Raw genomic sequence first — 27,031 nt, 5'->3', positions numbered from 1 at the left:
TAGCTGTGACTATGCTGGTGAAATAATACAGTTGTTGTGATTTGCTGGGTGGTAACGTATTATATTACTGTACCACGGGGAAGGTCAAGGAAAAGGTTGACCAGCTGGGTCACTGTTTGAATGGCCAATGGTAAAAAAAAAAAGCCATCATGATTTAATTCAATTCATTTCAATTTTATTTATGATGATTGCATTATTTTTATTCACAGTATTCTATCAAAATCACCGTAATGACGATGTCTAAAACAGACATAAATATCTGATCAGTGTATGGTGTAGATTAGAGCAGTGGATGGTGTAGTTTAGAGCAGTGTATCAGTTTAGACCAGTGTATGGTGTAGATTAGAGCAGTGTATGGTTTAGAGCAGTGTATGGTGTAGATTAGAGCAGTGTATGGTGTAGATTAGAGCAGTGTATGGTGTAGATTAGAGCAGTGTATGGTGTAGTTTAGACCAGTGGATGGTGTAGTTTAGAGCAGTGTATCAGTTTAGAGCAGTGTATGGTGTAGATTAGACCAGTGTATCAGTTTAGAGCAGTGGATGGTGTAGTTTAGAGCAGTGGGTGGTGTAGTTTAGAGCAGTGGATGGTGTCGTTTAGAGCAGTGGATGGTGTAGTTTAGAGCAGTGGATGGTGTAGTTTAGAGCAGTTGATCAGTTTAGAGCAGTGGATCAGTTTAGAGCAGTGTATGGTGTAGATTAGAGCAGTGGATCAGTTTAGAGCAGTGTATGGTGTAGATTAGAGCAGTGTATGGTGTAGTTTAGAGCAGTGGATCAGTTTAGACCAGTGGATCAGTTTAGAGCAGTGTATGGTGTAGATTAGAGCAGTGGATCAGTTTAGAGCAGTGTATGGTGTAGATTAGAGCAGTGTATGGTGTAGTTTAGAGCAGTGGATGGTGTAGATTAGAGCAGTGTAACAGTTTAGACCAGTGGATCAGTTTTGAGCACTGCTGGGAACTAAGGAACAAAGACCCAAGGGACACACTGCGTATGTACTGTAGGTGCTTAGACTTGACTCCAAACATGTGCAGTCTTTTCTAGTCCTAGACTTTGCTTTCATTAGTTTAGGGTTGAAGATTAATGTGAATATAGATATGTCGGTCCATTAGTACACCTGCCATTAGTACACCTGACATTTCTGTGGCCATTACCTGGTTATTGCAAACTTAAAGCATGTATTTTGATGCTTAGGTGCTTAATAAAATAAGTACACATTGTTTTTTTTTGTATACTAGTGTAGTCTTCATTTCATTATTGCTCGTAGCTTGATTGTTTTCTCCTTTGTACGTTGCTTTGGATAAAAGTGTCTGCTAAATGACTACATGTAATGTAAATGTTCATTGTTTTGCAGGGGCTAGAATGACTTGATGCTACGTAAGCCACTGAACATGTCACGTCAGTAAAAAAAAAAAAGTTTGTGTGCGTGGGAGTAGAACTGTGTACTGATTCTCTTGATGGGCATGTGAACGTCATTGAATGTGTCTCGCCTTCAAATTTTGCGCTAGTTAAAAATAAATAAATATGCATTTATAAATATATATGCACATTACTGTGATTACGTAATTAATAGTCTTTTGAAATTCACTGGGAACTTATGTGTTAATTTAGTATTTGTATTTTTAATTATTGCGCATTTATAAGTATGTCTGCCCCGTTCTGAACACAGGTGGCGAAACCCTTTTAGGTCAGGCTGTCCACAGACTTCTAAAAGCCCAGCCACGACGTCAGTCATACGTGAAGGACCCAACTAGCCATGCTCAAATGTTGATTTCATGCAGTGTCGTAGTAGTAGTGTAGACTGCATAGGTTTGCCGGCTTCCAATTTTTCTTGGATGTGATTAGACTAAAGAATTGTAAATATGGCGGACGTAAAGGTGAAAAAGGAATCTACGGATCCAGTGGACATAGAAAACAGGTCAGATCTGCTGCCCGAATTGACGACATGGCTAGCTGTAGCCAGATAGCTAACGTTATGTTTGCAAGGATATATATATCCATTGATATCGTATTTCAATTTCCATTATCATCCTTAACATGCGGAAGTTTGAAAGAATTATTGATGTGTTGCCAAGCTTTTTGGGTCAATGTAAAGTGAACTAACAGTTATTCGAGCTAGGTTGCTAAGATGCATAGACCGGTAGCTCATTCGCAAACTTTCAGAGGTTAACGACTCCCTTTCGGGTGCTCAGTAAGCTAATGTTTATCAACGTTTGCACTTAACTGCAATGAACTGACGACACGTTGTTCGTATGTGTGTGTTCACCAGTATAAATAATCCTTCACTCTCCACGACCACTGAGTTTCTGTGCCGTTTTGTGTCCTACTGTTAAAAAAGGATTAAGGAACTTTGTGGGCAGTTCCCGCACGGGATCACTGACCAGGTGATCCAGAATGATATGCCGCACGTGGAACCCAAACAGCGGGCTATGGCCATCAACAGGCTGTTGTCGGTGGTAAGATTACATCTATGGAATTGTCTTAAAAGGGCGACATGCCATCGCCAACTGCTGGTACATCTTAATAATGTCGCTCTTGTAGACATCGCATGCCGTCTGCTGGAGGACCAGGTTCACTGTAGCTGCCACAAATTGTATCGTTATGTGTGATAGATGTAATAGTATTACTTCGATATGATTCTATGTGATATTTGTCTCATGTTAGACTCACACATTTCTCTGTGTGTGTGTGTGTTTGTGTGTGTGTCTGTATATATATATACACACACACACACACAGGGTCAGCTGGATCTCCTGAGGAACAGCAATGGTCTGCTCTATAGAATGAAAGACAACCAGTCAACAAGGTGAGTGCCATTTAACATTCATCAGCCACTAACACCACCCTAAGGTAACACACACACAGACATGTAACATTCTTCAGCCACTAACACCACCCTAAAGTAACAGACACATAGACATTTAGCCACTAAAACCACCCTAAGGTAACACACACATAGACATGTAGCCCCTAACACCACCCTAAGGTAACACACACACAGACATGTAACATTCTTCAGCCACTAACACCACCCTAAAGTAACAGACACATAGACATTTAGCCACTAAAACCACCCTGAGGTAACACACACACAGACATGTAACATTTATCAGCCCCTAACACCACCCTAAAGTAACACGCACATAGACATTTAGCCACTAACACCACCCTAAAGTAACACACACATAGACATGTAACATTCTTCAGCCCCTAACACCACCCTAAAGCAGGCGTTCTCAAAGTATGGTCGTCCGCGGACCACTGGTGGTCCGCCAGTGCCCCGTAATGGTCCGCGATGGCCAAAAGTAAATTATTGCGACATTTCTAACATACAACTCAGAACGAAGAGAACACATTCAGTAGTAGCCTAATCTATAAACAAGGTCATGGATTGGTGGCTTAAGACAGGGACAATGAAAAGAAAATTAAATGAGAGCCTCTGCATTCAAAACACGTTTTTTTATTCCGCTGCGGAGATAGCAAGATGATCACTATATTCTGTGTTGTGTGACGTTGGATAATGACAACTCTTAATTATGAAAAGTTGACGGCTAGCCTACTGTTGGTAGTGAATTACTGCGGTCGCGTGGTCGGTATGCGCATCGTTGTGTTTATTGGTTGTGTTGTGTGATACATTGGCATGTCTGAGTGTGTGATGGGAGTATGAGGCTGTGACCAAGTCACGCATGGAGCAGGGTTCCAGATGCTTTGCCTAGCGCATTTTCATATCTATAACTAGCCTACCGGTACGTAAAAAAGGAGAGCCCACCCAGAATCCCCTCTGGTGTAAACCAACCATCGCGTCCCAGAATCCCCTCTGGTGTAAACAAACCATCGCGTCCCAGAATGCCCTCTGGTGTAAACCAACCATCGCGTCCCAGAATGCCCTCTGGTGTAAACCAACCATCGCGTCCCAGAATGCCCTCTGGTGTAAACAAACCATCGCGTCCCAGAATGCCCTCTGGTGTAAACCAACCATCGCGTCCCAGAATGCCCTCTGGTGTAAACAAACCATCGCGTCCCAGAATGCCCTCTGGTGTAAACCAACCATCGCGTCCCAGAATGCCCTCTGGTGTAAACCAACCATCGCGTCCCAGTGCCCCGCGTCTGATGACCCTTTTCCCATCTCTACAGCAAGATGAAGGGCTCGGACAATCAGGAGAAGCTGGTCTACCAGGTCATAGAAGATGCCGGAAACAAAGGTGGGCGAACTGAATTTTTGACGGGTTCCCCCCTCAGCCCCTCCCCTATTTATTTATTTATTTATTTAATTGTTATTAATGTGAATGAATCTGTCATCAAGATCATGAAGTATCATACATACAGTACTAGTCAAAAGTTTGGACACACCTTATCATTAAAGTTTTTTCTTTACTTTTTTTCTTTTCTAGATGGTAGATAACCCTTTTTTTGTTTAGTACATCATTCCATATGTGTTCTTTCGTAGTTTAAATGTCTTTTATTAATGTCAGTATTAATCTACAATGTAACACTTTTGACTGGTACTGTATGTCCAGTTGTTATAAGATCATGAAGTATCATACATATGTCCAGTTGTTATAAGATCATGGAGTATCCTACATATGTCCAGTTGTTATAAGAGTATCATACATATGTCCAGTTGTTATAAGATCATGGAGTATCCTACATACAGTATGTCCAGTTGTTATAAGAGTATCATACATATGTCCAGTTGTTATAAGATCATGGAGTATCATACATTTGTCCAGTTGTTATAAGAGTATCATACATATGTCCAGTTGTTATAAGAGTATCATACATATGTCCAGTTGTTATAAGATCATGGAGTATCATACATATGTCCAGTTGTTATAAGAGTATCATACATATGTCCAGTTGTTATAAGATCATGGAGTATCCTACATATGTCCAGTTGTTATAAGAGTATCATACAGATGTCCAGTTGTTATAAGATCATGGAGTATCATACATATGTCCAGTTGTTATAAGAGTATCATACAGATGTCCAGTTGTTATAAGATCATGGAGTATCATACATTTGTCCAGTTGTTATAAGAGTATCATACATATGTCCAGTTGTTATAAGAGTATCATACATATGTCCAGTTGTTATAAGAGTATCATACATATGTCCAGTTGTTATAAGATCATGGAGTATCATACATACGTCCAGTTGTTATAAGAGTATCATACATATGTCCAGTTGTTATAAGATCATGGAGAATCCTACATATGTCCAGTTGTTATAAGAGTATCATACATATGTCCAGTTGTTATAAGAGTATCATACATATGTCCAGTTGTTATAAGATCATGGAGTATCATACATACGTCCAGTTGTTATAAGAGTATCATACATATGTCCAGTTGTTATAAGAGTATCATACATATGTCCAGTTGTTATAAGATCATGGAGTATCATACATATGTCCAGTTGTTATAAGATCATGGAGTATCATACATATGTCCAGTTGTTATAAGAGTATCATACATATGTCCAGTTGTTATAAGATTACTTGTCGTTTGCATGTTACACACACTGACTGATATTGCAGCTTATCTGTAAAGAAGACCCTCACGTGAGGAGTGTTTCATTCAGCTCATTCAGGTCATTCAGGCCTATAGATTTCACATATTTATATTTTCTTAAACTTTTAGATAAGTGTCATTCTTAACAACTCGCAATCATTCACGTTGACTTATTATGAGCATCTCGTCCTCCATTTCAGGCATCTTCATGTCCTATAGATCATGATCTCCTCGACTCTTTCTTGATGTTCGTGTGTGTGTGTGTGTGTGTGTGTGTGTGTGTGTGTGTGTGTGTGTGTGTGTGTGTGTGTGTGTGTGTGTGTGTGTGTGTGTGTGTGTGTGTGTGTGTGTGTGTGTGTGTGTGTGTGTGTGTGTGTGTGTGTGTGTGTGTGTGTCTGTCCATCCGTCTCAGGCATCTGGAGCAGAGACATCCGGTTCAAGAGTAACCTTCCTCTGACGGAGATCAACAAGATCCTGAAGAACCTGGAGAGCAAGAAGCTCATCAAGGCCGTCAAATCTGTCGCTGTGAGTCAACACCGCTCTCTCTCTGTGTGTGTGTGTGTGTGTGTTTGTGTGTGAGAGTCCTGTGATCTCATGGATATAGATAGATAGATAGATAGATAGATGGATACTTTATTAATTCAGAGTGAAATTTAGGTCATTCAGTAGCTTATACACTTATACAACTCAGACATACATACATACATACATACATACATACATCAATCACATACACATAGGGAGAACATGTTCACAAAGGAGTGGGGAGTTTACAGATACAAGAATGGGTCTGACCCTATGGTACGATATGCATTGATTGTGACAGTGTTGATGTAAATGCCCAGAAGGAAAGTGATCTTGTGCTGCTAGTGTGGATAGTGCAAAAAGAGTGTGCTTGTGTGGAAAGTGCAAAGATAGTGTTCTTGTGCTTGTGCTTGTGTGTGTGGATAGTGCAAAGATAGTGTTCTTGTGCTTGGGTGTGTGTGTGTGTGTGTGTGTGTGTGTGGATAGTGCAAAGAGAGAGTGCAGAATATAAGTGGTTAATACCTGTGCCAGGGGCTAGTATAGCCAGTAAAGGGATGGACAGTGAGATGAGAAGGAGTGGGCAGACTGAGGTAGACTCATGCAGGGAAGACCATCCCCCCTCCCTCTCCCCTTCTGCGTGGCGTTGTAAAAGGACTTCCTCAGCCTGTCTGATGAGCATGACAGTGACAGGAGTCTGCCACTGAATATGCTTTTCTGTCTGTTGAGAGTTCTGTGTAGTGGGTGGTTGACATAGTGCCAAGATAGTCAGCAACCAACTCGGGGTGCTTCTCTCCGCCACTGTTGTGAGGCAGTCCAGTTCCGTGCCAACAACAGCTCCTGCCCTTCTCACCAGCCTGTCCAGTCGCCCAGCATCCCTTTTCTTTTATGCTGCCTCCCCAGCACACCACAGCATAAAAGAGGACGCTGGCAACAACAGACTGGTAGAAAATGCGCAGGAGTTGGTTGCAGACATTGAAGGACCTCAACCTCCTCAGGAAGTAGAGCCGGCTCTGACCCTTCTTGTAGATTGCATCAATGTTGGCTGACCAGTCCAGTTTATTGTCCAGATGAACTCCTACGTATTTGTAGGCGTTTACCACCTCCACACTGACTCTAGTATGGATTGTTTTTCCTGTGATCTCATAGATGTAGTCTAGTAAGGGGGACTTTAGTATGGGTGGGAGGTCACACGTCTTGTGTGACTGCTGCTGTGTGCGTGGCAGAAGGAGGTGTGTCATGTTTAGAGTGAAGTAAGGGAATTTCAACACTCGTGGGAGGTTAGACGTCTGGTACATATACTGGTGTCTGGTGTGATGACTCTTGTGTGATGACTCTTTCGTGAATACTCTTGTGTGATGACCCTTGTGTGATGACCCTTGTCTGATAACTTGTGTGAATACTCTAGTCTGATGACCCTTGTGTGATGACCCTTGTGTGATGACCCTTGTCTAATGTCTCTTGTGTGATGACCCTTGTCTAATGTCTCTTGTGTGATGACCCTTGTGTGATGTCTCTTGTGTGAGTGCTCTTGTGTGATGACTCTCTAGTCTGATGACTCTTGTGTGATGACCCTTGTGTGATGACCCTTGACCCTTGCAGGCCTCCAAGAAGAAGGTGTACATGCTGTACAACATCCAGCCAGACCGGTCCGTGACGGGGGGCGCCTGGTACAGCGACCAGGACTTTGAGTCGGAGTTTGTGGAGGTGCTCAACCAGCAGTGCTTCAAGTTCCTGCAGAGCAAGGTGCGCACGGAGGGAGGGGTCTAACACTGTCTGTCTCTGTCTGTCCTGTCTGTCTGTCTCTGTCTGTCTCTCTTGCTCTCTGTCTGTCTGTCTGTCTGTGTCTGTCTGTCTGTGTCTGTCTGTCTGTCTGTCTGTCTCTGTCTGTCTGTCTGTCTGTCTGTCTGTCTCTCTTGCTCTCTGTCTGTCTCTCTGTCTGTCTGTCTGTCTGTCTCTCTTGCTCTCTGTCTGTCTCTCTTGCTCTCTGTCTGTCTCTCTGTCTGTCTGTCTGTCTGTCTCTCTTGCTCTCTGTCTGTCTCTCTTGCTCTCTGTCTGTGTCTGTCTGTCTCTCTCTCTCTCTCTTTCTCTCTGTCTGTCTGTCTGGTCTGTCTGTCTGTCTGTCTGTCTGTCTGTCTCTCTCTCTCGTTCTCGTGCGGTCTCGCTCTCTCCCTGGCTGTCTGTCTCTCTCTCGCTGGCCCGCCCTTGTTTTTTCTCTCTCCCCATGTTGATGATATTTAATTGGTGAAGTACATTATTGTACCGTGGTGGGGGGGGGTGTAAGCCTTTTTAAGGTGTCCTGGATCCATAAAATGTTTCAATAAAGGGTTTGAAGAGTCAGAAAGTCTCTCTCTCTCTCTCTCCCTCCCTCTCATTCTTACAATGTATTTCTGTTTTTGAGTGAAGTTCTGTGTAAAACGTGTGTGTGTGTGTGTTTAGGCTGAAGTAGCGCGGGACAGTAAGCAGTCTCCTATGGTCCAGAGGAACAGCTCCTTTGCCACGTCCCACGAGGTCTGGAAGTACATCTCGGAGCTGGGCATCAGCAAGGCAAGATCTATCGCTCTGTTCATCCACCTGTCTCTCTGTTTGTCCCTCCGTCCGTCTGTCTGTTTGTCCCTCCATCCACCTGTCTGTCTGTCTGTCTGTTCATCCACCTGTCTGCCTGTTTGTCCCTCCATCCATCTGTCTGTCTGTCTGTCCCTCCGTCCGTCTGTCTGTCAGCCTGTTCGTCCACCTGTCTGTCTGTTTGTCTCTCCGTCCATCTGTCTGTTTGTCCCTCCGTCCGTCTGTCTGTCTGTCTGCCTGTTCGTCCACCTGTCTGTCTGTTTGTTTGTCCCTTCGTCCCTCTGTCTGTCTGTCTGTTTGTCCCTCTGTCCGTCTGTCTGTCTGTCTGCCTGTTCGTCCACCTGTCTGTCTGTTTGTCCCTCTGTCTGTCTGTCTGTTTGTCCCTCCGTCCGTCTGTCTGTCTGTCTGCCTGTTCGTCCACCTGTCTGTCTGTTTGTCCCTCTGTCTGTCTGTTTGTCCCTCCGTCCGTCTGTCTGTCTGTCTGCCTGTTCGTCTGTCTGTCCATTCACCTGTCTATCTATCCATTTGTCTATCAGTTCATCCATCTGTCTGTCTGTCTGTCTTTCTGTCTGTGTATGTCTATCTATTTCTTTCTTCATCTCTCTATCTCTCTCTCCCTAATTGTTTTTCTCTCTCTGTCGCAGGCACGCATGCATGCATAAACATATTCTCTTTAATACACCCACGCGCACACACACACACACGCTCGCTCTCTCTATCACACACACACACACACACACACACACACACACACACACCCACGCGCACACACACACACGCTCGCTCGCTCTCTCTATCACACACACACACACACACACACACACTCAAGCTCTGTCTATATCAGACACACACAGACCCTCTCCTGTGATTGGTATTGACTCCCCTCCCCTCTCTCAGGTGGATCTGTCCATGGAGGACATTGAGACGATCCTGAACACGCTGATCTTTGACGGGAAGGTGGAGATGACCATCATCGCCGCTAAGGAGGGGACGGTGGGCAGTGTGGACGGGCAGATGAAGCTCTACCGGGGGGTCAACCCCATCATCCAGCCCACCGGCCTCGTCAAGACGCCGTGCGGACTCTGCCCGGTACGTACGTACGTGTGTGTGTGTGTGTGTGTGTGTGTTTTTTTTATATATATATATATATATATTTTATATATATATATATACATATATAATCTCAACCTTATCATTCAAGAGGTCCAGTCATAGTAAAATGGTCCAACACAGAGATTGAAACACGAACCTTACAAGAGTTTGTGTTGGAAATGGAGCCGAAAGAGGCAATTACTGGATCTGTAACTTTCACACTGGAGTACGATGACAGATATGTGATTTAGAATGTTGCCAACTGAAGGTTCCACCATTTGATGGTGTAATAATGAACTGAAGCGACCGTTATAAAATGGCAGTAAATGTATTGATGAATGAAACGATTCTGGAATGATTTGCAGAAAACTAATAATAATAATAATAATAATAATAATAATAATTTATTTTATTTGTAATGCACCCTTCATTCAAAAGAATCTCAGAGTGCCAACATATTAAAAACTAACTATAATAATACAATAAAATAAAAATGAATTAACATAAGCATAATAGAAAACTTTTTAACATTTTAACATACGATTTAACATTAAACTCACTCCTTAAAGGGTTACTTTTTTTTTTTTTATTATTCTGTTCCCAGGTGTTTGACGACTGTCACGAGGGAGGGGAGATCTCGCCGTCAAACTGCATCTACATGTCTGAGTGGCTGGACTTTTGACCAATTGCATTTAAGCATTTCCCCCCTTAGTCCTTCCACTTCCTGTATTTTCTCTGTTGAGAAAGAGAACACGCATCGTTTTCCTGGAAGACAAAAGTATGAAAGGAGCACTTCTGTGGAACTTCCTTATATGGACTTGCATGTGAAGCTCTAATGCCTTTCAGCAACAAACAAACAAACAAAACAGAAGATGACGAAAGCCAGTGTTTTCTGTGTCTCTAGGTTCAGTTTGTTTGTTTACAACAACACTGTAGCTGTCCTGTGCTTGCTGATCTGTACGCAACGTCAGGACCAAACGGTGAAAGATCAGGTCTGGTCCATAACCAGATCAGGACCAATTTGTCCCGTATCAGGTCTGATTTGTCCCGTATAAGGTCTGATTTTTCACGTATCAGGGCCAATTAGTTCCAGATCAGGGCCAGTTAGTTCCAGATCAGGGCTGATTAGTTCCTTATCAGTTAATTCAGTACTGGCACTGTCTCTGGTGCCTGAACATGGCTTTTACTTGTTATACAGAACTATTTCAGTTTGAAGAGCTTTTCAGAGTGTGTTTTTTTTGTTGTTTTTGTTTGGAGTGGAACATAATTAACTTGAGTGGGGTTTCCAGAGGTAAGAGCAGGGTTGGCATTGGTGACTTTGAGCTGGCACTAAAATATACAGCCAGCGTAGAAGCGTAGATGTCTCAACTGTGTTTGCTATGTGATTTATTTTACCCTGGTGCCTCATGAAAAAGCCAATAAATATTTAAATAAATATATCATGTCTCCTACCTCATTTATAACTTATAACCTCTACTGCCACCTTCACCTGTACTTCATCTGCACTTTACACATATCTATATCACATCTGCACTAATCACCTTTATTGCTGCTCATGTTCTTACTGCTCATACCACTTATATCTTATGTCATACTGTATATACCATATTTATCTATATTTATATTACCATTTGCACATACTCTGCACTCTTCTACTTTGCACTTCTGGTTAGTTGCTAACTGCATTTCGTTGCCTCAGTACCTGTACTCTGTGCAATGACAATAAAGTTGAATCTAATCTAATCTAAATATGAACCTGTGTGTGGTTTTAAATGACATTTTAAGCGGAGTGCAACAACAAAAACAGTAGACATTGTTGACGTTGTCATAAGCCTTTATTTTCAGTCTCCAGTCAGGTTAGTTTAAAGTGTTCTGATTAGTACATCACAGACAACAGCAGTGTAAAAAACCCACGTCCTCTGATGATTAGAAACATTCTTGGGTAAAAAGACAATTTATAAGTAGCGTTTTCTGTGTTTCTAAAGTCTGAATCACAAGCAGATGGTTCTTTGATTTTGTAAGCACAGATTAAATGATTTTCATATAAATGTTTATCCTACACATGTTGCACACTTCACTTGGTTTAAACTGTGGGTTATGCAAACATAACCCCCCCCCCCCCCCCACCCCTCAAACACACACACGCACACACTAAAAGCAGGCTACACTAAGTGTTCACATTTAAAAAAAAATGTAGAGGTACTTCTAAGCATACTGAAAATTAATTTTCAAGTACTTCCATTTTGCTCTTTGTCACGTATCTTACACAGGAACACACTATCCTTCACTACACTGTAAAAGTAAGCAACACTCTGCCTCTTACATTTCTTTGATTTTAAAGCATGCACACTTTAATTAGTCTGATACATACTTTGCTATTTTAAGGAGGCCTATTCAATCTTACACAGGAACACACTATCCTCAGTGTGAAAATCGGAGACAAACCCGATTCCTGGGTAAAGGGGCTCTGTGAATCTGTGACGAAATGTGTGCAGGTGGGTGAGTGTGTCAGAGGAGACGCCGTAGAAGGACAGTGTGCCAGCCGGCCAGTCCAAATACACTCCTACTCGTGTGGAGGAGACGCACCCAGGCGATTCGATGATTGTCATGTCACCATTGTGGTAAGCGCTGTAAGAATTCACTTCTAAGACGGAGCCGATGTAGTCGCACCGCAGCGCCCAGGACTTCTCGTTGTGTCCGAGGCGTCCCTTCCCGCCCTGCCTTTCCACGTCTTTGTATGTCATGCCGAGATACACACGGAACCCTTCCCACTCTGCTTCCCAGTAGCAGCGGCCTTTGAAGCCCTCTGTGGCCAGAACCTGCTCGACATTCTCAAACCTCTCTGGGTGGAACGGGTAGTCGTGTTCCCCGAACTCACACTTCACCCTCCGGTTCCCTTCTGAGAGGTAGAGCTGCTTGTTCATGGTGTTGGTGTCCATTGTGAGCTCACAGGCATCTGCCGACGGGGAGAGAGGTTGGACAGGGAGGCATATTGAACATTTCAACATAGAAAGGGATGAGGCTAGATGGTGTGGGGTGGTCTCTACACGCAGTAAAGAACAGGATGATGACTAGAAGAGCACTCAGAGCGCATACCTCCACCAAGGCCATATGTCATATGTTATACAGTACAGCATTAGGGAAAGTTAAACTAAATTCATACATATATTTTCATAACAAGACAATACAAGTACTGATAGATAGATAGATAGATAGATAGATAGATAGATAGATGGATACTTTATTAATCCCGAGGGAAATTTAGGTTATTACCTCCTCGAACAGGCCTTCTACTTCCACAGCAGTTAAAAACCAACAGCAAAGCATTACTTACTGCGACTACTACTACTACTACTGCTACCACTATACTGCCATTACTATCACTACTACTATTACTGCTACTGCTACTACCACTGCTACTGCTACAACTACTACTGCTATTACTATTACTACTGCTACTACTATTATTACTACTACTTCTACTGCTACTACTGCTGCTACTCCTACTCCTACTACTACTACTGCTACCACCATTGTTGTGCAAGTTCACACCTCTCATGAACTAGTTCAAAGTTCAGTTCATACAAGTAAACATGAATAGTTCACGTTCATAGTTCACCATTTAAACTCTGAACTAGTTCCTAGTTCAGTTAATTTCATAGTCTTAAGGTGGAAAGTGAGAATGAAAGACTTAACTTGTTTTTTAAAGAAAAATGTATCCATCACTACCCCTTGCCTTAAACTGCACTTCATATTGTATCATATATGTATCAATTCCTAAAATAAATGTTTTTTTTCTTCTTGCTAATTTTTCTTCTTGCTAATTTGTCGGAAACTTTATCAGACAGTGTGTAAAAGTCCCGCACATAATAATAAGGTGCATCGGATGTACTCGCTGAGTCTGCGTCTCTGTTTTAGCTTTCACTTGCCATTTTTATACGAGACCCGAGAGCTGTTGTCTTGGAATACGTTGCTTGTTTGGTATACATGTGTGCGATGATTCATGGGTAACGTAGTGCGAAGTCGAGTTAGGTTGCGTTCAGTTCATCGTTCTCATAAAAATGAACGTGTTCAATGAACACTGGCTACCACTACGACTGCTACTAGCAAGGGCTTTACAAGGCACATACTAAGGGCTACGACTGCTTCTACAAATAGCAAAAGTCAATACAACACTAATGTAATAATAAATGCTATATATGTTTTGAGGAGTTTTAACTTACATTTCCTGAGCCCTGACTTCATCCAGCACTCTGCGTCCTTTTCCACGCTATAGGACACAAAGATGTACAGGTTAGTGTGTGTGTGTGTGTGTGTGTGTGTGTGTGTGTATGTGTGTGTGAGATAATCTGAACATTTGTGATGTATAGACTCGACTCAAAAGTTAATTTCAGCATTTAGTCACCTTTGATGAAGTAAGGAGGATAGCAGAAGACCATAAGAAGTCAATACACTGAAGGTAAAAGCAATTAAACACTATTCATAATGTTCTCCCTCTCTCACACTCTCTGTATCCATCTCCTTCTCTCCTTCCCCACATTCTGATCCAGCACTACTCACTTGAGTGTCTCTAGTTTGCAGTCTGGGTCGTCCTTTCTCTCAGTCAGAAGCCTGACTCCTGTCTCTCCTGGGTGATTGTAGCTCAGGTCCAGCTCTCTCAGGTAGGAGGGGTTTGCACTCAGGGCAGAAGCCAGACTCTCACAGCCTTTCTCAGTCACACCACAGAAAGACAACCTGCAGCAGGAGAGGAGCGCACACACACATTACTTATTGTACTACTGAATTAATAGTAGCATTATAGTTCTATACTCATGATTCTCTCTGTGTGTTTGTACCTCAGTCGTTCCAGTGAACACTGTGAGCTCTTCAGTCCAGAGGAGAGCAGCTCAATTCCTGAGTCCTGCAGGTCGTTGTCTCTTAGGTCCAGCTCTCTCAGGTGGGACCCATCTGAACTGAGGACTGAAGACAAAACTTCACAGTGGCCATCCTTCAGAAAGCACATAGTCAGTCTGTAAACAAATGAGAAAAAGAAGTACATGTTATCATTTTGCAATCAACAGTTATACATTACTGTTTGTATCGAATAACCCATTTCTATTGTTTATATGCCGTAATGCACAGCCTCACCTGAGGGTGTTCACTCTGCAGTCTGGGCTCCTCAGTGCTGCTGACAGCTGCTCCAGCTCTGACAGCTGCAGGCTGCTCTCACTCAGGTCCAGCTCACCCTGGAACACCGACGTCAAACGTCTCCAGGACGACTCAGTGAGGTTACAGCCAGCAAGTCTGAAAAGGAAAGGAAGACTCAACGTTGAATGAGAGACATGTGTTGTGTCGTAACGTGTCATCAAGTGGGGAATGAGGGTCATGTGTTCATCACATCTACATCTGAGGTAACCTCAAAGAGACACACACACACACACACACACACACACACACACACACACAGACACACACACACACACACACACATCAACATGTACCCTCTCTGTACCCGCGGGCATCAACATGTACCCTCTCTGTACCCTCTCTGTAGGGCATCATCAACATGAACCCTCTCTCTGGCTGACGTGGCACATGTTCAGGGGCGACAGTGGTACAGGAGGTAGAGAAGCCGTTTAGTAAACAGAAGGTTGCTAGATCGATTCCCTGTCGAAGCGTCCTTGAGCAAGACACTGAACCCCTAATTGCTCCTGATGTGCAGTGTGCCATCAGTGTAAATGTAAAATGTGTATACATTGTAAGTCGCACATATGTAAGTCGCTTTGGATAAAAGCGTCTGCTAAAATGACTAAATGTAAAGACACTAATCATTTGAATTGATGCAAACTCAATGAAACAAACTGTGTATCTACATCATGCATAGTTTGGCCAATACATAATTTAAAGTGATTTACTAGTAGTTACTAGAGTTACATGTCAAGTAACTAATATTTATTATTATACATACATATATATTGTAATTTATTTATAACATTATTATAACATTGCTATTTCTTTAGATTATACATCACAATGGACATACTGGTTACTGCATATACAGGAGTAAGGTTCATGTGTAAGAGAAGACCTTGGCCCCAGACGCTAACCTCAGGTTCTCCAGGTTACACTGTGGGGTCTTCATCGCCTCAGACAGCAGCTCTATCCCCGTGTCTTTCAATTTGTTGTCCCTCAAGTCCAGCTCTCTCAGGCTGCACGGGTCCGAGCAGAGAACACTTGCTAGCATCTCACAGCCATGATCTGTAAGGGAGCACTTCCGCAACCTGAGGGAAACCAAAACGCTAAGGCTAATTCATTTTTTAAATGCTATTGCTAATTCATTTTTAAAACACAAATGCTTAAAAATGCTATTTCATTCACATTCAATCACGTAGAACTTAGACTTTTATACATGACAAATTAACATTATTTTGCAACAACTGTCACTAATAGAAAAACTAGCTGGCTAGCGAATAGATTTCCATTGGTTGTAGATGTGGAGGGTTGTGCGGACAATCTAACTACTGCCATGCCTCACCTCAGTTTCTCAACCTTGCAGCCGGGATTCTTGAGTCCAGAGGCGAGTGCCCTCATGTCATCACTGCACAGCATATTGTAGCTCAGGTCCAGCTCTGTGAGGTGGGAGCTGATGGACAGGAGAGCCGTGCCCAGCGCCACACACATGAAGTCTGACGTGCGTCTGCAACCAGCTAGACTGCAAGAGAGAGACGAGAGAGATGGATCAACAGGACCAATATATCTGATGACACTCTATTGTCAGTCTGGAAAACGAATAGGCATAGTTTAAGGGTTAGGGTCAGAATATGCACACACTGCCGTTTAAACTGTTTTTTTTATAACGTATCCCACTCACCTAAGAGCCTGAAGTTTGCAGTGTGGGGTCGTGAGACCAGAGCAGACTGCGGTCAGTCCAGGCTCTGTGAGGTGGCTCATCTCCAGATCCAACACCCTCAGAGGCGAGTGCTCTGACTGAAGGGCTGAGGTCACGATCTCCCCACAGTCAGCCGTGAGCTCGCATTCAGCAAGCCTGCAACGGCAATCAGGAAAAAAAGGTGTTTAGCTTAGTTGAGGTTTAAGAATGGGAAGCATACTCCATGACTCTGGTTTCAAATAGAATGTATTTATTAAAGAGAAATAGGAAAAATGTTGGGTGTAGTCAACTTTTTAGAAATATTTTGTTGAATATTGGTTCCTTTTTGCTACTGAATGTTTTTGCTCTTATTACACAATAGAGCATGAAAAACAATATTATGCAGATATATACCTGGCTTTCTTGCACCACCTAACAGCTGGCATTAGCCTCTTTCTCCCCTCGTCTCCCACGTTGTAGCGTCTGAGGTCAAACTCCTCCATGGGTTCCTCCAACAGCAGGGTCATGTTGGCCAGTGCAGAACAGTGGGCTGGCTCAAGCTCTGTTTCCGGGCTTTTTACATACTGCAGGTACCGCTGCAGCTCCTTGTGGACCGAGTTGTCCTTCATCTCCGTCAGGCAGTTCATGAGGTTTATGAATCTCTCGGGGGAAAGATCATCCCGCACCAAAGACTTGATGTGCTTGACGGTCAATTCCATGGACTTGATGTTGTCTTCCTTGTCCTCGTCCAAGGGTTCTGGCAGCAGGCCTTCTAGAAAGGTCTGGTTGGAATCCAGCGAGATTCCCACCAGGAAGCGGACAAAGAGATCCAGGTGTCCGTTGTTGCTTTGAAGGGCTTTGGATATGGCGCTCTTCAGGAGTTGGTACAGGAACACCTTCTTCGGTCTCTCCTCAAGAAAAGGCTTCAGTGCCTCTATGTCCTTCTTCAGGAAGGAGGCGAACACGTGGAGGGCAGCAAGGAATTCCTGTATACTGAGGTGCACAAAGCTGTAGAATCTCTTCTGAAACATCACAGGTTCCACCTTGAAGACTTCTGTGCACAGGCCGCTCAGGACGGACGCCTCTTCCAAATCGATACCGCACTGACTGAGGTCGTCTTTGTAAAATAGGATTGAGCCTTCTGTCCCTTCCAATTTGCGGAAGGCAAGTTCTGCTAGCTTGAGGATACCGTCCTTGTTTTCTGCCAGGAAATCTTTCATGACCATTATCTTGTTTCCGACAAACTTGTGGTTTGTCATCTTCAGCTGTGTACAAAGGAAGTGGACGTACATTTCTGTGAGAGTTTTAGGAATCTGCTCAAAGTTTCCCTGGGCCATTATGTACTGCATCACAGTGGCAGTGATGCAGCAGAAGATTGGTATGTGGCACATGATGAAGAGGCTCCTTGTTGTCTTGACCTGGGCGATGATTTTCTCTGCATGGGGATCATCACCGAGTTTCTTCTTGAAGTACTCAACCTTGTCTTCGTCGTTGAATCCCCGTATATCGGTAAACCGGTCAATGTGTTCCGAGGGGACCAGACCTGCGCTGCTGGACGTGAAGTTATCCATACTAAGGCTGATCGAAGAAGATTTCCCTTAAGGAGGTTGGTTATCAGCACATCCAACGATGTCTTCTTTTCGATGTTGAACACAGGTTTGTTTTTCTGAAAATCCAGCGTAAATTTGCTCTCATCTAGACCGTCGAGAATGAACACAACCTTACATTTTTCAAAGTCAAGCGTTTCTTTTAGTGGTCTGAGCTCCGCATAGAAATCAAACACAAGGTCTCGAAGACTATACTCGTCGTCTTTGAGCAGGTTAAGTTCTCTGAAAGGAAGACAGATGATGAAATTCACGTCATCATTGGCTGGTCCCTCTGCCCAGTCTAGTATAAACTTCTGTACGGACACCGTCTTTCCAACACCAGCAACACCCTTGGTCATCACCGTTCTGATGTGCCTTTCCTCCCCTGTAAAGATGTCATTGATGCTAATTGCAGTATGCTGCTGCCTTCTTTGTTTCCTGAATGCCTCCTCAATCTGCCATATTTCATGGTCGCTGTTCACCTCTTCGCTCTCCCCCTCCGTAATGTAGAGCTGAGTGAAGATCTTGTTGAGAGGCGTTTTGTTCTTCTTCTGCACAAGGCCCTCAAACACAGCGCCATACTGCTCCTGCATACGCTTCTTGTGGTTTTCCAAGACTTTCTGGAGAGTGGCCGGATCTGAAAAATGTAATGAATACATAGATACACACTGAGCAGATACTGTACGTGATCAGCTGGGGGGATCCAAGGATGCTGTGTGCATTTTCTTTGTGTTTGTCTAAGAAGCCAAGTGAGCAGAAACCAGATCTGTCTCTCTCTGTGTGTGTGTGTGTGTGTGTGTGTGTGTGTGTGTGTGTGTGTGTGTGTCTCTGTGTGTGTATGTGTGTCTGTGTGTCTGTGTGTGTGTGTGTGTGTGTGTGTCTCTCTCTCTGTGTGTGTGTGTGTGTGTGTGTGTGTGTGTGTGTGTGCGTGCGTTGCTTTCAGTGGATGATCATCTCTAAATAAAGAAGGGGTGTTTCTTGCTATGACATAGGCAATTACTTAGGACATCAACGTCTGTTGGGGGGGATAGAGACACAACCCTCAATCCCCTTGACCCCACCTCATATTTATGCTGCTGCCATCAGTGCAGAGAATATACCTGGTCCCTTTGTTTCTTCTTTAAAGGAAAGATTTTGAATGGTACAGTTCGTCATTACAGGAGCGATGACTCTGGCTCCATCTTGGGCTGTGATTGTGGCATTTACTAAATGCTGTGGCTGTTGGAGGTTCCTTCCTGTGTGTGTGAGGAAGAGAGAGGTTTTGACTTCAACACTCAACACTATATTTTCATAACATCACATGCACAGCATACAATTAAACAGATGACATTTTGAATGAAAGTCATCGATGAGATGTTCATTCAAAATGTTAATCTCTGTTCATCAAATATTCAGTTTGCCAAATACGTTTGGCACTACAACTGCATTACTATCTTGGAAAAAATGTCTCCTTAATATGAAATTATCTGTGTGCAGTACACATGTATGTATGTAAAGGTCAGGTATTTAGCAGGCACTTTTACCCAAAGCAACTTACAGGCAGCGATGCACGTCTGTGTCTGTGTCTGTGTCTGTGTCTGTGTCTGTGTCTGTGTCTGTGTCTGTGTCTGTGCCTGTGCCTGTGCCTGTGTCTGTGTCTGTGTCTGTGTCTGTGTCTGTGTCTGTGTCTGTGCCTGTGCCTGTGCCTGTGTCTGTGTCTGTGTCTGTGTCTGTGTCTGTGCCTGTGTGTCATTGGTCATTACTGACAATAAAGCATGAAGGAACCCACCTCCGTCCGCCTTCTCACCAGCCTCCATTGGCTCTGACATCGTGGAAGAGTCAGGTGAACCAGAGGATTAAATTAGTGCTAAAAACAATAAGAAATGACAAGAAATTAAGATAATATGTGTAGGTACACCTGGAATTCGTCCATTGTGTTTGACTTTAATCAGTAACTTGCGTATGGTTTCACCCAAAACCTGCGTAAACTTTCCCTATCATAAAAGTGTAACCTGATGCAATTTTAACCACGCCCACCTGAGCGTGGACAATAGCCACGTCTTCCCAGATGTGACTCTCTCTCTCTCTCTCTCCCGGCATTGCCCGAGGATCATCTCCTGTCCACTCACCTCCAAGGGTGAAGAACAACTCTGTTTGTTCTCTCACAACGAAAGACAACAGACCAAGCTCTCACTTTTGTCTGCGGCAAACAATTGCCTAAGCTCTCTCGTTAGCCAAACACTGACCGCTAACGTAGACCAAGTAAGTTTAGCGCAAGCAGCTAACAAGAGACCTGCTAGCTATAACTCTGCAACGGGAACAACGCACAACAACAGAATTTGCGGAAACTGCAACGGAACGAGCGGTCAAATCCTCCGACCTAAACTGCAGTGAAACAGAGACATCACAGCAAGGACAACTTTCTTCATCTACGGACATCTTTATCCATCTACGACAGCATCATCTCTTCTCTGCCTCCTCAGTGTCGGATCTGCTAGCACGCCTGTTTCCAAGGGACCATCTAAGGGTTATCATTAGGATTGCTTATCAGATACACAGGGTCTAGCATGCATCACTAACCATTTCCCTCTTCTAACATGGCATCTTAATCACACACGATTACATATACATTGGCCTTCACATAGCCACACACTCGAAGGGAATACTCAAACTTCGCGCTGCACATAGGCTTGTCCTTTTTCCACATCACATGTATGTTCGCGTACTTGCACACACATGCACGCGGAACTGTGGTGATCAAACAAAGGAACACACACACATTCTTTCTGGCGCGCTCCTAACAGCGCAACCCCGAGCTCGCGCACACACACACTCCCTCTCTCTTACACATACACATATTCCTTCAATTCATTAGTTAGTTACATTTAGCTAGATTACATGTTGTATGTTATTTCTTATCATTGTGTAAATAAATACTTTGATTATATCCGCTGGTCTATTTAATGTTACACAAGAATGGACGTTGCCAACCTCTTCTATTCAGAATTCTAATGACCTTCAACCATACTATCAATAAGGTAACTTTGGTTGTAGTTATTAATTTAATTATTAATCAGAGTTCCAAATTGATAGTATAATATATTTTATGAGACTGATATATTTAATAAGACTGATTTGTGGATTATCATTATTTTGACCACTGTGGAGGACACTACACTTTGTGTGGCCCCCCCTAGGTGTTCAACTTAATTGATCTGCCTTTGTGTTGAATGGTTGATGCCTGTCCAATCGGGTGAGATTACCAACATATTGTTGCTGTTGCAAGGACAGCACCAGTGTGTCTTGGTGGCCCTCGCAAAGACGGTATCACAATTTACACACAATTGCACCCACATTCACCCAGCGCCTGCTCACAGGGTAAGGTACCTACATAGTCTGGCACTCCCATGTGAGGCTGGTACCAATTTCACCTACAACAGTTTCGTCAAAGCGAAACTGAGGACTGTGAGATAATATATCCATAATTAAAAGGGTTATGGCTACTTTATTGTTCCATTCTTGAAAGAGGGTGTGGGAGAGAGATTACAGAGAGAGAAAGAGAGAGAGAGAGAGAGAGAGAGAGAGAGAGAGAGAGAGAGAGAGAGAGGGGGTGGGGAGAGATTACAGAGAGAGAAAGAGAGAGGGTGTGGGTGAGAAATGGCAGAGAGAGAGAGATGAGGTTGTATTAAAGGGTTTTTAAAGTCAAAGGTCTCTCTCTCTCTATAGGCCGACACTGTAAACCCAAGATATATCAGAAGGGAAAGGGAGAACAATAAAATCATCATCAAGGATCTAAACTTGACAATACCAAATGAACCACACCAGCCCTCTCACACACGCACGCACGCCCGCACGCACGCTCAAAGTGAAAGTAGAGTCAAAGTGAAAGTAGAGTCTTGATTGGTGTTTTTTCCTGTCGTGCTTGTCCAGTTTCTCTGCCACTGTGTCTGCTTTGACGGGGTGGGACGTCTTCCTCAGCTCTCTGTCTGCACTGTTCTGACACGTGTACCACACGTGTTAACCACACCAGCCCTGACACACACGCACACATGCACACACACACACACACTCACACACACACACACACCAGCCCTGACACACACGCACACATGCATACACACACACACACACTCACACACACACACACACACTCACACTCACACACACACACACACACACCAGCCCTGACAAACACACACACACACACACACACACACACACACACACACACTCACACACACACACACACACACACTCACTCACACTCACACACACACACACACACACACACACACACACACACACACACACTCACACACACTCACACACATACACACACACACACACACACACACACACCAGCCCTGACACACACGCACACATGCATACACACACACACACTCACACACACTCACACACACACTCACACACATACACACACACACACACACACACACACACCAGCCCTGACACACACGCACACACACACACACACTCACACACACACACACACACACACACACACACCAGCCCTGACAAACACACACACACACACTCACACACACACACACACACACACACACACACACACTCACACACACACACACACACACACACCAGCCCTGACAAACACACACACACACTCACACTCACACACACACACACACACACACCAGCCCTGGCAAACACACACACACACACACACACACACACACTCACACTCACTCACACTCACACACACACACACACACACACACACACCAGCCCTGACAAACACACACACACACACACACACACTCACACTCACACTCACTCACACTCACACACACACACACACACACACACACACACACCAGCCCTGACAAACACACACACACACACACACACACACACACACACACACACACACACACACACACACACACACACACACACACACCAGACCTGATGAGCACACACCTATCATTCAGTCTATGACAGGACACAAGAAACAGGTACTTACCTTCCCCTCCGAGCCTCGGCTGTACACTGATCTGTGGTGAGAGGTCTGTGGGGTTATATGAATCCACAGAGAGAAGCCACCCCATTGGCTGAGTCAAAGTAAAAGTAGAGTCTTGATTGGTGTTTTTTCCTGTCGTGCTTGTCCAGTTTCTCTGCCACTGTGTCTGCTTTGACGGGGCGGGGTGTCTTCCTCAGCTCTCTGCTTGCTCTGTTCTGACACGTCGTGTACAGTTTATTATCTGTGTCAAAGCAAAGATAAGACTGTGAGATCATATATCCATAAAAGAGAGGTTATGCCTACTTTTTTTTTTCAATTTCTAACCCCTCTTTCTCTCACTCTCTCCCACTCTCTGTCTGTATCCCCTGCGTTCTCAAAGTCAAAGGTTCAAAAGAGGTTTTATCGGCATGACCTTAACGTTCTACAGTATTGCCAAAGCTTTTGGGTTGGGTGTACAGGCCTACACTGAATGCCCAAGATACATCAGAAGGGAAAGGGAGAAGTGGAAAGAATAAAATGAAATACAAATAATCATCAACATCAAGGAAGCAGGATATTAACAACAACAAACATGAACATAAGTAAATTATATGAACTCATGGGAGAGAGAGAGAGAGAGAGAAAGAGAGGAAGAGGGAGAGAGAGAGGAAGAAGGAGAGAGGGAAAGAGAGAAGTGGAAAGAATCACCATCATCAAGGAAGCAGGATATTAACAACAAACAGGAGCATAAGTAAATTATATGAATTAATGGGTGAGAGAGAGAGAGGGGAACAGGGAGAGAAAGAGAGAAAAGGAGAGAAGGGCGGGACGTCTTTCTCAGCTTTCTGTCTGTTCTGTTCTGACACGTGTACAGTTTATTATCTGTGTCAAAGCGAAACTGTGAGGACTGTGAGATAAACATCCATAAATGAGAGGTTATGGCTACTCTCCTGCTCCAGCTTTGCACTCACGCGTATCTGTGCACACTGTGGCATCACGATGGGCCAGCTTATAGAGGGGGTGTGGCGTTCCCTTGGAGGACTGGCTACCACACCACAAGATGGCCGCCGTTCAAATCACTACATCTCCCAGAATGCAACACCCAGGTGTAGGTGCTTAAGGCACCTAATTGAAAGGGCTCTCAAGAGTGGTGGTACACCTGATGTGCAGGTTAAACGCTTGGTGAAGCACAACAGGAAGGGGGAAGGATAGCCCCAAGGTTGAAAGGAGCTGGATGGACCAACTGGGAACTGACATCCGACACAGGAAAGTAACCAGAAGTTCTGTGAATTGTTTAACCCTGAAGGAAGAGGGACAAGGGACATTTTGTGTTGGACTTTTGAGTTGTGTTTCAAGAACCTACCTTTGCCTTTATTTGAAGAAATACCTGAGTTGTACCTTTTATAAGTGAAGTTCTGAATTATTATCTGAACTCACTCTAACATGTGCACTCACTCATTCTAACATGTGCACTCAAGCGTGTAAGCTGCCCACTCTAAAATGTGCACTCACTCACTCACTCTAACATGTGCACTCACTCACTCACTCACTCACTCTAACATGTGCACTCACTCACTCACTCTAACATGTGCACTCACTCACTCACTCTAACATGTGCACTCACTCACTCTAACATGTGCACTCACTCACTCACTCTAACATGTGCACTCAAGCGTGTAAGCTGCCCACTCTAACATGTGCACTCACTCACTCACTCTAACATGTGCACTCACTCACTCACTCACTCTAACATGTGCACTCACTCACTCACTCTAACATGTGCACTCACTCACTCACTCACTCACTCTAACATGTGCACTCACTCACTCACTCTAACATGTGCACTCACTCACTCACTCTAACATGTGCACTCACTCACTCACTCACTCACTCACTCTAACATGTGCACTCACTCACTCACTCTAACATGTGCACTCACTCACTCACTCACTCACTCACTCACTCACTCACTCTAACATGTGCACTCACTCACTCACTCTAACATGTGCACTCACTCACTCACTCTAACATGTGCACTCACTCACTCACTCTAACATGTGCACTCACTCACTCACTCACTCACTCACTCTAACATGTGCACTCAAGCGTGTAAGCTGCCCACTCTAACATGTGCACTCACTCACTCTAACATGTGCACTCACTCACTCACTCACTCACTCACTCTAACATGTACACTCACTCACTCACTCTAACATGTGCACTCTTTCACTCACTCACTCACTCACTCTAACATGTGCACTCACTCACTCACTCACTCACTCACTCACTCACTCACTCTAACATGTGCACTCACTCACTCTAACATGTGCACTCACTCACTCACTCTAACATGTGCACTCACTCACTCACTCTAACATGTGCACTCACTCACTCACTCTAACATGTGCACTCACTCACTCACTCTAACATGTGCACTCACTCACTCACTCACTCACTCTAACATGTGCACTCACTCACTCTAACATGTGCACTCACTCACTCACTCACTCACTCACTCTAACATGTGCACTCACTCACTCTAACATGTGCACTCACTCACTCACTCTAACATGTGCACTCACTCACTCACTCTAACATGTGCACTCAAGCGTGTAAGCTGCCCACTCTAACATGTGCACTCACTCACTCACTCTAACATGTGCACTCACTCACTCACTCACTCACTCACTCGCTCACTCACTCACTCTAACATGTGCACTCACTCACTCACTCTAACATGTGCACTCACTCACTCACTCACTCACTCACTCTAACATGTGCACTCACTCACTCTAACATGTGCACTCACTCACTCACTCTAACATGTGCACTCACTCACTCACTCTAACATGTGCACTCACTCACTCACTCTAACATGTGCACTCACTCACTCACTCACTCTAACATGTGCACTCACTCACTCACTCTAACATGTGCACTCACTCACTCACTCAATCACTCACTCTAACATGTGCACTCACTCACTCTAACATGTGCACTCACTCACTCACTCCAACATGTGCACTCACTCACTCACTCTAACATGTGCACTCACTCACTCACTCACTCACTCTAACATGTGCACTCACTCACTCACTCCAACATGTGCACTCACTCACTCACTCACTCACTCACTCTAACATGTGCACTCACTCACTCACTCTAACATGTGCACTCTTTCACTCACTCACTCACTCACTCTAACATGTGCACTCACTCACTCACTCACTCACTCACTCACTCTAACATGTGCACTCACTCACTCTAACATGTGCACTCACTCACTCACTCTAACATGTGCACTCACTCACTCACTCTAACATGTGCACTCACTCACTCACTCTAACATGTGCACTCACTCACTCACTCTAACATGTGCACTCACTCACTCACTCACTCACTCTAACATGTGCACTCACTCACTCTAACATGTGCACTCACTCACTCACTCACTCACTCACTCACTCTAACATGTGCACTCACTCACTCTAACATGTGCACTCACTCACTCACTCTAACATGTGCACTCACTCACTCACTCACTCTAACATGTGCACTCACTCACTCACTCACTCTAACATGTGCACTCACTCACTCACTCTAACATGTGCACTCACGCGTGTAAGACACTCACTCTAACATGTGCACTCACTCACTCACTCTAACATGTGCACTCAAGCGTGTAAGACACTCACTCTAACATGTGCACTCAAGCGTGTAAGACTCACTCACTCTAACATGTGCACTCACTCACTCTAACATGTGCACTCACTCACTCACTCTAACATGTGCACTCACTCACTCACTCTAACATGTGCACTCACTCACTCACTCTAACATGTGCACTCACTCACTCACTCTAACATGTGCACTCACTCACTCACTCTAACATGTGCACTCACTCACTCACTCTAACATGTGCACTCACTCACTCACTCACTCTAACATGTGCACTCAC

At 44.1% G+C, this 27,031-nt stretch overlaps 2 protein-coding genes across 2 annotated transcripts; one reads left to right on the top strand and one right to left on the bottom strand.

Annotated features, from left to right (window-relative positions):
- The first annotated feature begins 1,700 nt into the window (after positions 1 to 1,700).
- On the top strand, positions 1,701 to 11,120 carry polr3f (polymerase (RNA) III (DNA directed) polypeptide F). Its single transcript, XM_031562430.2, has 9 exons — positions 1,701 to 1,911; positions 2,332 to 2,449; positions 2,732 to 2,799; positions 4,128 to 4,195; positions 5,917 to 6,029; positions 7,629 to 7,772; positions 8,466 to 8,573; positions 9,489 to 9,680; positions 10,288 to 11,120. Exons 1-9 carry the CDS (start codon positions 1,856 to 1,858, stop codon positions 10,363 to 10,365), a joined length of 945 nt encoding a protein of 314 aa, XP_031418290.1. The 5' UTR covers positions 1,701 to 1,855; the 3' UTR covers positions 10,366 to 11,120.
- A 685-nt stretch (positions 11,121 to 11,805) lies between these two features.
- LOC105909342 (NACHT, LRR and PYD domains-containing protein 12-like) lies at positions 11,806 to 19,348 on the bottom strand. The gene is made up of 10 exons (XM_031562363.2): positions 19,217 to 19,348; positions 16,945 to 18,753; positions 16,534 to 16,707; positions 16,198 to 16,374; positions 15,770 to 15,943; positions 14,811 to 14,966; positions 14,519 to 14,692; positions 14,244 to 14,417; positions 13,907 to 13,953; positions 11,806 to 12,639 (listed from the first exon to the last, which is right to left on the bottom strand). Exons 2-10 carry the CDS (start codon positions 18,099 to 18,101, stop codon positions 12,074 to 12,076), a joined length of 2,799 nt encoding a protein of 932 aa, XP_031418223.1. The 5' UTR covers positions 18,102 to 18,753; positions 19,217 to 19,348; the 3' UTR covers positions 11,806 to 12,073.
- Between the last annotated feature and the right edge of the window lie 7,683 nt (positions 19,349 to 27,031).

This window comes from Clupea harengus, chromosome 24 (genome assembly GCF_900700415.2).
Source record: "Clupea harengus chromosome 24, Ch_v2.0.2, whole genome shotgun sequence".
Taxonomy (NCBI): Eukaryota; Metazoa; Chordata; class Actinopteri; order Clupeiformes; family Clupeidae; genus Clupea; species Clupea harengus.
The sequence above is the reverse complement of the archived record's forward strand: the minus strand, read 5'-3'. Positions and strand labels throughout refer to the sequence as shown.